The following is a 12,498-nucleotide window of genomic DNA, read 5'->3' as shown; positions in this document are numbered from 1 at the left end:
TTATGCAAACACGGGTACTTTCTAACCTGCACTCGTTTCGTCTCTTCCGTTTTTCTTCAACTGCCTTGACAATTAACGGCCCTGGGTCACTGGTGCCACCTTGTGGAACAACTAAATAGTGCAAAATAATTAAATGCGCATGTTCGACCTGCGATGTTAGAAAAATCGAGCGGTGCGTACAATACGCGCGTACTCTGCTGATGACGAAATTTGCGTCACGCGTACTGTACGCTATTTCTAGCTACGCGTAAAAAGTGAAGCATACTTTCTACTAGTTGGTTGATTGATTGACTTAATTATATAATAGAAGAACGCCTATCCGGTCTGAAGACGCCCACTGATTGGGAAACGTCTATTTAGGCTATGTTCCACAGAGACCTATACTCGGATTTTAACAAATCAGGTAAAGAGGTTGAAAAACGCCTATCCCGGTTTGAAAACGCCTTTTTTTTGTTCTGCAGAGACACCATACTCCCCCCATGGTTTCATGCCGCCTGTAAAGAAGGTATTATAATCATAAGACCGCACACTGCCTCCAAAGATCAGACATCCATTGCTCTGTTTTCCAAACCAACTACATGTCTACAGAGCAAAAACCCGAATTACAGACGGGGTAGTTCACCAGAGCGATAGATACATTATCATAAATTAGCAAAAAGCTTATCAGATCTCCGGCCTTTTATCACCCAGGACGTCCTCTTTTCTTCCTACGTCATAGCGCGTACGTCAGAAGCGCGGGAAAAACAACCGGAAGTGGTGTCGAGTTCATCAGGCTGATAAACCATGGATACTACTTCGTCAGTATCAAAGGTAAAGTTTTATTGCTGTGCCTCTCGATTGTTTTGAAAAAAAAAAAAGATAGTGGGCTCCAAAGTAGTGAAGTTTAAAATAAAGACGAATTCGCCTTTCCTCCTTAAATAACTGCTGATGCGGTATAGCGTCTGTAAGGGAACACGTTCATCTTTTATGTTTTTAAACACATGGAGTGTTATGAAACTGCACTATCCAAATACAACACTATTTTAGGTGCTTTTCTGCTTCTTAGTTGTACTAACTGGGTAATAATATTTGTGTTATGAACAATTTTCACCTTTAAAATGATCATAATGTGTTGTTTAAAACGATTTAAGGTGGAACGGCTAATTCGAACTGTTTAATTTATTCTAAGAGCAAGCTTAAACTAAAGAATGACGTACAACGCTTAAACAGACTTTTGCAGTCATTTATATCTAATGCTTTTTGTCTTTGTGTCCAGGGAAAGGTTTTATATTATTGTACTTAAATACATGTTACGCTATGTTGTGTATTTTTGTTATTAATTTTTAATCAGATGGTCCTGGAGTCACATAGACATAACTTAATCTTGATCTTTTATTTCTTATGTGTTTAGGGATGCTTTGTCTTCAAGCCAGGTTCTAAGAAGAGAAAGCGAATTGCAGATGCAGGTAAACAGCGGGCAAGCAATTATATTAGTTTTTATTTTAGTATATCGACCGTCTGTTGACATTTTGTCCCCAAAGCTTTTACTGCAAGACTTTTTACTGTTTTACTGATGGAAGTTTTACTGTTTTTCTCATTTTAATGATGGTGATTAGAAGACTACTTTGTTGATGGAAATGGTGACTGTGCGTACGGCAAAGAACGCTTTAATACTTGTCAGAGACTTTGGGAGAAGATTAAACTGGACACAGAGGTTTGAGGCATTTTTTTTTGAAAGATCTTGATGGAAATATAGTAGGGGGAAAACATCTGCTTCCATTTTTGGTATTTGATCTTTTCATTCCAAGTCAGTGATTTGTTCTCTCTTAAACAGATATTGCAGGATGACCTGAATAAGAAAATATTGGACAGCCTTTTGGAATTCATCAAAAAATGTAGTTTAAGCTTCCAGTCCAGAGCCAATGATTGGGCATCTCTCATGAGAGCCAGCGAAATACCTACAGCTGCCCTGGTGCTTGGTACATTCATAATTTATTTATTTTTAATTCATTATTTCAAATATGAATGTACAGTCTATTGAAGATGATCATTTTTCTCCTAACATTTGTTTCCACTAGGTGTGAACGTACCAGATCATGACATGACATTTCAAAGCCTATCTGACCTCTTACAGGAATCTGTAACCCCCTTTGCTGTTTCTGTACAGGCCAAAGAATGTGCAGGTGTCCCTGTTATGAACTTTGTCAGTAAAGTTATTTTTGTGGCTTTTTACATGAAATTTAATAAAGAAGCGATCTTGTGTTCACTCAGCTCTGAAGAATCTGATGCAGAGAGTATTAGAAAGATTAATGGGTGCTGGCGTGTCAGTGGAAGATGATGAAGACGACCCTAGTACGTCTTTACCACAAAAGAGGGTATCCTGCTCAATGAGTGCACTTTGTCAGTGGTATAAAACAGTTACAAAGGTAAGAAAACTTTTCAAGTAGTTAGTCTCATTATTTCTGGAGGTTGCTTTGTCCACCAATTCTAACATTTCTATAAATAAAGCTATAAATAATTTTGCTGCCGGACATATTGAGCTCACTGTGTTTGTGGCTGTTTCTTGCAGAAACAGACTGTGAAATTACCAGGGAAGAAATGCAGTTCTGTAAATGACTTCTCAGAGAGTCCACCAATTTTGGTGATTTTCAAAGATTTTGAAGCTTTTAATCCACGTGTCCTTCAGGACTTTATACTTATCTGCAGGTAGATGTATTCTTGTTACTTTTATTAAGTCTCGTTCTACTTGTTGCTTGTATTTTGTCTATTTTTGCATCCAAGCAGTAGGTGATGCACTATATAAAATGTTGGTAAACATTTATGAAAATGTTCATAAATAGCACCAGGCATCCACATTTCAATATATCTCACATACAAGTACTGGTTACTACTACAAAAATTTACAGAAAACAAGAGGTAAATTACCTGAAGTTGTTGTTTATGTAGGCTTAGGAGTGCATATTTGTTTGACGTGGTCTTGTATGTTGCATGAATGACTGAGTTTGTACCAAGAAGCTGGTATTATATAGAGGTTGCTAGCCATATGTTTCTCACTTACTACTGACTTGCTGTAGCATAGTTGCATGTGTCTAAGGAAAAGGTCTAGAAGGTGTCTCTTTAAGGTGCTTTTGTGTGTTTTCTATGGTTTATTGTAATTGTTGCGGGTAAAAGTGTTTGATTTTTACTGTGGCTTTTTTCAAAATTTGTGATGCAACGTGGCGTTATTTTGTGCTTTTTTTGTGGAAAACTACTTGAATTGGCAAAATTGCAAATGAACGAAATTGTTTTGCACGGTCTTTCGCAGTGATGTTTGTTGGTAAATGAGACCTTTTATACTGTACTCCTGTGCGATACACGTGAGTCGAACAGGGCTTTGGCTGAATGCGCATTGTGATGACGTCATGTGACATGTCTTGGCCCAAATTTCTGGTAATTTTGAAGAATTGCGAGCTCCTCTGAATATTGCTCGAAGTTTGTTTGATTTTGCGTTAATTTCTATGATTGCAAAATCGTGAAATCCTGGAGGAACTGATTTAACACAATGGTATAAATATCAGGTATACTCTAGATGTTTGACATTGTTTGACATTTAAATTCCAGTATATTTTTCATGGTACTGCCCAATTTAACTGTAGATAGAACAATTTCCAGTCTCTGATGAATAGTTTTGTGTCTATTAACAGTGAAATTTAAATTGTATGCCACATTATATGCCATAGTCCCTCTCTCAGAAAACAGGAGTTACCCAGAGGTCTGAAAATGTCACCATGACTTTCAGTAAGAAACGGAATGCCTCCCCAGTGTTGAAATGTGTGTAGACAAGAGACAAGGCATTTTACAAGCACAAAGTGACTCCTATTTTCAGCACTGAGTAAAACAACTTTGCACTCTATCAGAACTTTGAAATGCCACTGTGGCATTTCTCTTCATAGTAAGATTCAGCAGATGAATCCATTTCTAACATCCTGTCAGATCCCATGCCAGTGACATTTACACGATAATTGCTGTTCAGTCTATGGTAGTCCGGCAAAACTAGGCTTTCCTGATCTTGTTGCTTTCTGTAATATATGTAATGCATTTTATCCAATAATTGATATTGAAGAATGAATATTTCTGAACAGTCGGTACATCCAGGAGCTTCCACTGATCTTCGTCTTTGGCATCGCCACATCTCCCAGCACCATTCAGCACATGTTGCCACATTCTGTGTCATCTCTGCTGTGCATTGAGCTTTTTCAGTCACTCTCCTGTACCCAGCATCTTGCAACTGTTATTGACAAGGTATTAATTACTGACAATTAGTTTGTTTGTTGTCTGATGATGATGATGATGATGATGATTTATTATTATTTTGTTTTGCAGCTGATTTTGACTTCACAGTTTCCTTTCAAGCTCAGTGGTAAAGTTCTACAGGTGCTGGTGAGCATCTTCTTGTACCATGATTTCTCAGTCCGCAACTTTGTTAAAGGCCTGCAGGTGAGCAGATGCAACATAACTGTATATTTCTTTCTGATTTCCCACTTGTTTCTGTGTATATATTGAATATTCATGTTGTGTTGAGAAAATATGCTTATTCTTGTACAGTTGGCCCTGTTGGAGCACTTCTACTCACAGCCTCTCAGTGTGCTCTGCTGTGAGAAAAAGGAGTTTCTGGTCCGTGCACAGAAGTTGAGCCACCAAGATGTGGAGATGGTCCGCCAGCTGCCCTCTTTCATGAGGTGACACATTTCCCATAGTCCCTAGAAAGCAAGGGTGATCAAAATGGGTTTTCTGATAACGTTGCAACAAAACAATACAGTGTTATGAAAAAGTATTTTCCCTATCCTGATTTCTTCTGTTTTTGTGTACATCTCGTACTAAATAGTTTTAGATCTTCAAAAGAAATAGAACAAAGGCAAGCTTAGTAAACACACAATACAGTTTTTATTTATTTATCAAACACCTATCACCAATGTGAAAAACTAATTGTCCACCTTAAACTTAAAATCTAGTTGTGCCACCTTTAGCAGCAATAACTGCAACTGAACGCTTCCAGTAACTGGAGATCACTTTCACTTACTTCTAGGACTAGGACTTACTCCTATGCTTTGGATCATTGTCTTGCTGCATAATCCAGTTGCGCTTCAGTTTCAACTTGTACATTGAAGACAATGGACATTCTCCTTTAGGATTCTCTGGTAGAGAACAGAATTCATGTTTCCCTCAATTATTGCAAATTGCTCAGACCCTGAAGCAGCAACGCATCCCCACACCATCACGCAGGCATCACCATGCTTGACTGTAGGTATGATGTTCTTTTTGTGGAATTCTGTGTCTGGTTTACACCAGATGTAACGGGACACCTGTCTTCCAAACAGTTTCCCTTTCGACTCCTCAGTCCATAGAACATTCTCCCAAAAGGTTTGAGGATCTTCAAGGTGTGTTTTGTCAAAATTTAGACAAGCCTTAATGTTCTTCGCTTTGCCACTCTTCCATGGATAGAATTTTTGCCCAGTGTCTTTCTGATAGTGGAGTCATGAACAGAGACCTTTATTGATGCAAGAGAGGCCTGTAGTTCCTTTGATGTTGTCCTTGGCTCTTTTGTGACTTCCTGGATGAGTAGCTGTGCTCTTGGAGGAATTTTGGAAGTTTGGCCACTTCTGGGAAGGTTCACTATTATGCAGAGTTTTTCCATTTGGAGATAATGGCTCTCACTGTGGTTCTTTGGAGTCCCAGAGACTTTGAAATAGCATTGTAACCCTTCCCAGATTGATGTTTTAATCACCTTCTTCCTCATCATTTCTGGAATTTCTTTCAATTTTGGTATAGTGTGTTACTATTTAATTGTTTAATTGTTAATTTAATAAAATTGTTTAATTTTATTTGACTGACCAGTGTTTGCAGTAATTAGGCCTCGTTGTGTCTAGTCCAGCTGAACCCCATTATGAATGTAGATTCATAGATTTGGTGAATTAGTAACTATTGGGGTAAACACATTTTCACACAGGCCCAGTTGTTATTGGCCTACATTATCATTTAAAAACTGTATTTTGTGTTTACTCTGGTTGAATTTGTTTTAATTTCTGAAACAATTTAGTATGAGAGATACACAAAAACAGAAGAAAATCTGTGGTAATTTTGAAAAATTGCAAGCTCCTCCAAATATTGCGGAGTTTTCTTGATTTTGCTTCAATTCCTGTGATTGCAAAATCCTGGAGGGACTGACTATAACTGACGGTATGGCATACAATGTCTTATGTGTGGCTGATCTAGTTGCTAGCTAGTCTGCTTAAATTCTCACTATACTGCCAAATTGAAGAAGGAAGCTCTACTGGTTACAGTGATATTCTCAGTTTATGAGGCAGCTTTCTAAGGAGCACTGTTTAAGATGTTTTGCTAACGTTTTCAAACCTGTTGCAGCAAGTCTCCGAACTACTTCTTGTTTAGCTTGTTAATGGTTGTCTAGATGAGCCCATAATCCAGCCTTACCTTGGCTTCAAAGAAGTCAGACATCTGTCCTTTTCCTCAGGGATGTAGTTTTTCTCTACATGAGCAAGATCACCACTACACTTTCCTAGTTTGCCTGGTGATAGCCACATACTCAATAGAAAGTGGAATTTCAAGTAGACTAACTAGCAACTTGACGGAGGCATTGGTGATGATTGGGTATATAGCTGATGTCACCACACATCATCTACCTTACTGAAGCAGTATACATGTCATTCCTTTATTTTAGCCACCTTGGTGAAAGCCTGTAAATGTGCTGTATGGTAAAGTGCATACATCCTAGTAGCTTGTTAGCTAGACGGAAACATACCAGCTCTACTATTGAGGTTTTTTAGGGACAGGGCTTTATCTAACCCTTTAAACCTTCATTTCAGATATGTAGAGGCACAAGACACACAGGAACAGGTCCAGCTTCTCACCAGTGATGAACATGTTAAGGTAAGCTCTTGATGGTTATAAAAAAATTTTTTTGTTTCCTTGCAGTGTTTTACTTATTATTCATTGCAGTGTCAACAGTCTGTCCAGTTAATTTAGATTTCTGTTGTCTTTAGATCTCAATAATTTCTGTGGTAAATTTATGTTAATTTAACATGTTAATTTTTAAATAATTTATTTCAGCTTTTTTTTTAATGCTTGTTTTATGAATTCAGTTAAAGTGAAATATTAAGTAAGTCTGATTTGGGTCTTTTATTAGGTGGTGTGTCAGAAGTTACTGAAGGATCTTAGAAAATACCATAAGAATTATTATCCCATCGTCCGCTGTCTACACACACTGACATCGTCTCTGCCAAAGTATCCTCTGGGGAAACAAGTAAGATCTTGATAAGTATTAAATATAAACTCCTAAATTTGTTTTAAGAACTGCTCTTAAATTTTACTTGTCATACTGTATATTTACTGAACATTTAATGTGCGCTTGTTTTTAGATACGAGAGCTGCATATATCCTGCCTTGAGAAGAATGTATGGGAGACAAATGAATATGAATCTGCTATTCAGCTTCTGAGGTAACATGGTATAATCTGTGTTTGAGCAACTTATTTAGGACAAGAACATAGTTATGAATGTATCATAAGATAAGCGGTCGAGCAATTTTTGTAATCGTAACAAAAATACGTATATTTATGAAATTCGTCGACAAATATCATAAAACGGTAGAAAATAGATTAAGTTTTTGTGAGTAGAGAAGTACAGATGTCCTCCCTTTGTGCCCCCCCCCAAATGTGACAGTGTTACTATCAATGCAATCAATTTATGTTTTTCTGTCAGTGCTAAAATAAGAATTAAAATAGTGGCTTGAGCATGTAGCCAAAGATGCAACATAACATATAACATTACAGAACACATTTGGTGTGTTTGTTGTTTTAAATCACAGAAATCTAATTTAAATGCATTCTTGCATTTTCACACCATTATAGGTTGCTTGCAAAAGACGAGCTTGTAACAACACTAAGAAAATGTGTGGACATTCTTAAATCTGGGAAGACAAAGAATATGAGAAGTGCATTGCAGCAGCTGGATGACTACCTTGTCAAATTTGAGCAGTTGGACAGTATGTTTTTACATATTGTATAAATTTTAATTTGTACTATTTATACTATAATTTATGTTTTCGCCGAATGAACATGTTCAGTCGGCATTTGTCGGGTCATTTAATGTCTGTGCAGTGTGGTATGATTTCCCAACAAACTCTGAAGTAAACTGACCTGGGCACAAACTGTTGCTATGACAATGAGGCAAGTGTCCCTGAAAACTCATAGAAACAAAAGCTTGTGCGCTCGGTGCTAGGCGCACACTGTTTCCATGCTTTTTTTTTTCCTTACATGTGAGGGCTAATTGCTTAGAAAATTTGACAATTTATCGTGATTTAACGTAAAACATGCCTCAGGTGTTTGCAGGACTACCAGACCACTAAAATATAAAACGTTTTGGCTGTCTAACACAAGACTAGGCTAGTTAGGTGTCTCTAGCCAAGGAGAGCCACAATTAAGCTATCATTGTATGGATTTAGTTGCTACAATGCCATGAAAAGTACATTAGATGTCCTTATGATCTGCTCACATCATGTTCACGTAACTTGGAACTCGTATAGACATTTACACACCTGGTTTTCCAGTTCAGCCTCAGAGTATGTTAGTGTTTCAGTTTCAACCCCTTTACTGGTAAAAATAAATAAATAAATAAATAAATAAAAATTATATATATATATAAAAAGAAAAAAAAAGGTAGAGGTAAAGAAAAAAAACTTCTGGGCTACAGCCCCCAATGCCTAGGCCAGTTTACACCCCTGCCCACAACCTCTGTCTGCAGTTCTGTGTAGAAATGTAAGAAATTGATCTGTCTCTCACTTCACAACAATCAAGGCTTCACCCACAACCTCTTTCGTTTCACTCATCTTTTCAGGTGAAGAATGACACGTAAAGACACTAGTAATAGTAAAGTTTTGATTGCGGTAAAAGGATCATCCATTTTTAAACCAGTCTGACTGTCCATAAAAAAGTTTGTTGGTGTCTATTGGGGCAGTGTGAACATGACAGTCGTGTTTCCCAACATTCTAAATCCAGCGGCCAAATTTTTAAAGTTGGTGATTGTCGGCGTTGGTCTACATCTGTCTGTGCGGTATGAGCTGGGCTTATGTTGCTACACATAATTTGTTCGCCCCCTTTACCTCATCCATTAGTCGAAAGGGACCACTACTAACAAGATATTCTCAGTGCATCTGTGAGACCTCGTAGTGTGGTATGAGTGTATCGGGCACAGTGTCGTAGGGAACTGTGTACTCTAACTGGCCACACCTTTGTTTGTGCACCTTATAGATGTTAGACACTGTCAATCTGTGTTCCATAAACCCATTATCAGTGGTCAATTACTTCATAATATACCACTGGGATTTGGTTTTGAATAAAGCCCCATTGTATTCTCTGTTAGGTATGTCTGTAGAGGATCTTAATGAAGAGGAAGTTACGTCACCAGGAAAGGATCTCCAAAAGAAAACTGATCTCTTCCAACTTCAGAAAGTAAGTGTTTCTCTGGCTCGCTTGGGATTTCCTGGAACAGCATTACACTTATTATCCTTTGTGGATTTTTGATAATGATGTCTGTTTTCTTTCTAGACTCTATTGGAGATGAAAAGCACTAGAAGATCGAAGAAAATGAGTCCGTTTGAGGTGCTGAGAAATGAGGCACTAGGTGTTATTGATGGCCTTGTAAGGTTAGTAACGGTTTTTCTTTTTATACAAGTTCTCATTCAAAAAAAGAGCTTTTGTAAGAACATGGGTCTATTATGGAATGAATGCATCGTTTGCATAATTAATAAAAAGAGTTTTAGATTAGATAATGCTAATTCTTGGTAATAACACAAAAGGCTATGTGATGATGTACATTTGGTTTGTAATATTGGAATTAAATAATGAGCAGTAAGGGTCAAACAGCAAGAACCGTCTGGGCCTGAAGTGACAGGACTGTGATGGTGGGTAGTGTTCTTGGATACCTATAATAATATTCCTGCAACACATGGAATTATAGGTCTGCTACTTTGGAAATTCACAGTACATTAGAATGTTGGGCAACTTTCTTATTTAAAGATTAATATTGATCTTCACAAGTTGTTGTATAAAAAAATCTCTCCTGCATGTAGACTATGTGGCCAAAGGTATGTGGACAATTGACCATCACTCCCATATGTGTCCATTCCAAAACCATGGGCATTAACACGTTCCCCCCCTGCTCCCCAACAGGTGTTATAACCTCCTCCAATTTTCTGGGATGGTTTTCCACTAGATTTTAGAGCAAGGCTGTGGGTTCTTGTACTCATTCTGCCAAAAGACCATTAGTAAGGTTGGGCACTGATGTCAAGTGAGAAGACCTGGTGTGCAATTGGCTTTTTCAGTTCATCCCAAAAAGTGTTCAGTGGGGTCGATGTCTGGGCTCAGGCCACTCCAGTTCTTCCACATCAACCTTAGCAAACCATGTGTTTTATGAACCATGCTCTGTGCAAAGGAACATTCCCATGATGAAACAGGTTTGTGCCCCTTATATGCAATGAAGGGAAATCTTAATGCTACAGCATACAAAGATATTTTAGACAGTTGTCTAAAATGGTCAACATTGTGGCAGCAGTTCATGGAACATATGGGTGTCCGCATACTTTGGGCCATGTAATGTATATATTGCATTCCTGCATGTCAGGGGAAACATGTCATATTGAAGACAGTCACAAATGGGTTCTTTTCATTTGCACACTAAATGATGCTTTTATGAATCTTTGCATGACACCACATCTGCAAACACCGTGGCTGCTTGATTTGTCGGATTATTCTGAGTCAGATGCACTTGACATAATATTATAATGAGTGTAAAGCCCATTGTACATATCCCACACATGTGTGGAGCATTATTTTCTTCCACTGGTTTAATAACTTATTCCTATATTTCATATCTGACCACAAAGCATTTTCCAAGCATTTTTTCACTGTGAAACTAGTATATAATGAATCTTGTATAGATGGCTGTTACCAGATGTACAATATTAAATCAGCATGAGAAGACATGTTGCTATTAGCTTGCTGTTAATATATCATTTGAAAATCCCAAAACTGTGTTACCAGAAAATCAAGCATTACCGTGTCAGAAGTGATTGGATAAACAGAAAGTACATAAAGCATTGTAATCTTATAATTGTGCTAATGTACTAAAAAGACAGGCATTTTCTTCCAATCATGCTAATGTGCTCATAGACACGTAGAGTATGTTACTGGCATGACCGAGGGATTATGGATTATGGCAAAAGTGCAGTGGCTTTACTTTAGGAAAGCTCACATTACTGAGTCTCAGCCGTTATAAATGAAGGAACATTAAAGTACACTATACCTATAAGAGCATAGAGTTGTTTTTCGAGGGACTATAAGCATTATGTAAAAAGAGGTTTAACTACATATCAACCACATTATATGATTATTATTATTATTAGCTAATAATAATAATAATAAATTAAAGCAACATTCAGTGTTTTCCTATTGAATGGAAAAGCACAGTGGATAGAATACATTTTCTTTTTTTATGTTCAGGAGCCACCTGACACCACCAGAGATGCAGCCATTATATGAAGTATGCTACTACAGCTCCTCAGGCATTCTGCGACGCCACCTCAATGCAACTCCACATACCTCCATCCAGACTGCACTTAGCCACCCCTACTACTACCTGCAGGTAATTGGCCTTTTTCTTTTCAGGTCTGCTGAAATGCTCCATAGAATTCAGTGATGTGTGTGGTTGCTGTCAATTTTGCGGTTGCTGTCAATTTTGCAGAATGTAAACCTGAAAACAGATGCCGGCACAGTTTCCAATGCTGCTCCAGATATCTGCATTGCCTACAAGCTTCATCTGGAGTGTGGGAGGCTCATCAACTTATATGACTGGTTGGAGGTGAGACCATCTATTTTGTGGATAGAATAATGACTGTATTAAATATTTGGATATCGAGGTTTTTCCATGGTAGAAAACATTGAAAGCTGTTCTGTGTTTCAGGCATACGCAACAGTGGCCTCTGCTGCAGAGGGTAAGGATCCTGACTCTGAAGAGTACGGCAAAGTTGACCAACTCAAGCAGTATCCTTTATTTACAAATGAGCTACTTAAAGATTGTTTGGTTACCAGCTAATGAGCTTTGGTCATACCTTTTTGTTTAATGTGATTGGATAATTTGGAGTTTTAATATATTATTGATACTCCGAAGCTTTGAGTGAAGTAAAAATTATAACTCAATTAGGCAAACCAGATTAGGTTGGCTGTGCACTACACAATAGGCATTAATATTATTATTATTATTCAGAATTTCATATAATCAAACGAGGATGACATGAGCTTTTTATTTTTTTAAAAATCTGTACAATCAAGCTTGTTTGGACAGAGGCTACTCAGTCTGCAGTGATCTTGGACACTAACAAATCTATACTTGTTCGGATACAACTTTGAACAGTTGTGTGTTTTCCCCACATCATTCTAACAGAACTCTTCGGTCAAACATATGGTCTGTG

At 37.7% G+C, this 12,498-nt stretch overlaps 1 protein-coding gene across 2 annotated transcripts in view; it reads left to right on the top strand.

The window, feature by feature from the left end:
• The first annotated feature begins 400 nt into the window (after window positions 1–400).
• orc3 (origin recognition complex, subunit 3) overlaps window positions 401–12,498 on the top strand; it is a 13,543-nt gene continuing 1,445 nt past the window's right edge. The window contains exons 1-20 of one of the 2 annotated variants that reach the window (XM_053633020.1): window positions 401–505; window positions 691–810; window positions 1,391–1,445; window positions 1,596–1,693; window positions 1,814–1,958; window positions 2,058–2,162; window positions 2,251–2,405; window positions 2,549–2,685; window positions 4,101–4,260; window positions 4,342–4,455; window positions 4,564–4,697; window positions 6,840–6,903; window positions 7,160–7,276; window positions 7,392–7,471; window positions 7,883–8,016; window positions 9,393–9,481; window positions 9,578–9,675; window positions 11,531–11,672; window positions 11,772–11,888; window positions 11,991–12,070. In XM_053633020.1, the coding sequence (XP_053488995.1) occupies window positions 784–810; window positions 1,391–1,445; window positions 1,596–1,693; window positions 1,814–1,958; window positions 2,058–2,162; window positions 2,251–2,405; window positions 2,549–2,685; window positions 4,101–4,260; window positions 4,342–4,455; window positions 4,564–4,697; window positions 6,840–6,903; window positions 7,160–7,276; window positions 7,392–7,471; window positions 7,883–8,016; window positions 9,393–9,481; window positions 9,578–9,675; window positions 11,531–11,672; window positions 11,772–11,888; window positions 11,991–12,070 (2,051 nt within the window). In that variant the 5' untranslated portion in view covers window positions 401–505; window positions 691–783. Of the gene's footprint in view, window positions 506–572; window positions 811–1,390; window positions 1,446–1,595; window positions 1,694–1,813; window positions 1,959–2,057; window positions 2,163–2,250; window positions 2,406–2,548; window positions 2,686–4,100; window positions 4,261–4,341; window positions 4,456–4,563; window positions 4,698–6,839; window positions 6,904–7,159; window positions 7,277–7,391; window positions 7,472–7,882; window positions 8,017–9,392; window positions 9,482–9,577; window positions 9,676–11,530; window positions 11,673–11,771; window positions 11,889–11,990; window positions 12,071–12,498 lie in introns of those variants that run through there. The other variant, XM_053633021.1, reaches the window with a different exon arrangement.

Source organism: Ictalurus furcatus, chromosome 9 (genome assembly GCF_023375685.1).
Source record: "Ictalurus furcatus strain D&B chromosome 9, Billie_1.0, whole genome shotgun sequence".
In the NCBI taxonomy this organism is placed as follows: Eukaryota; Metazoa; Chordata; class Actinopteri; order Siluriformes; family Ictaluridae; genus Ictalurus; species Ictalurus furcatus.
This window is presented reverse-complemented; position numbering and strand designations above follow the sequence as displayed.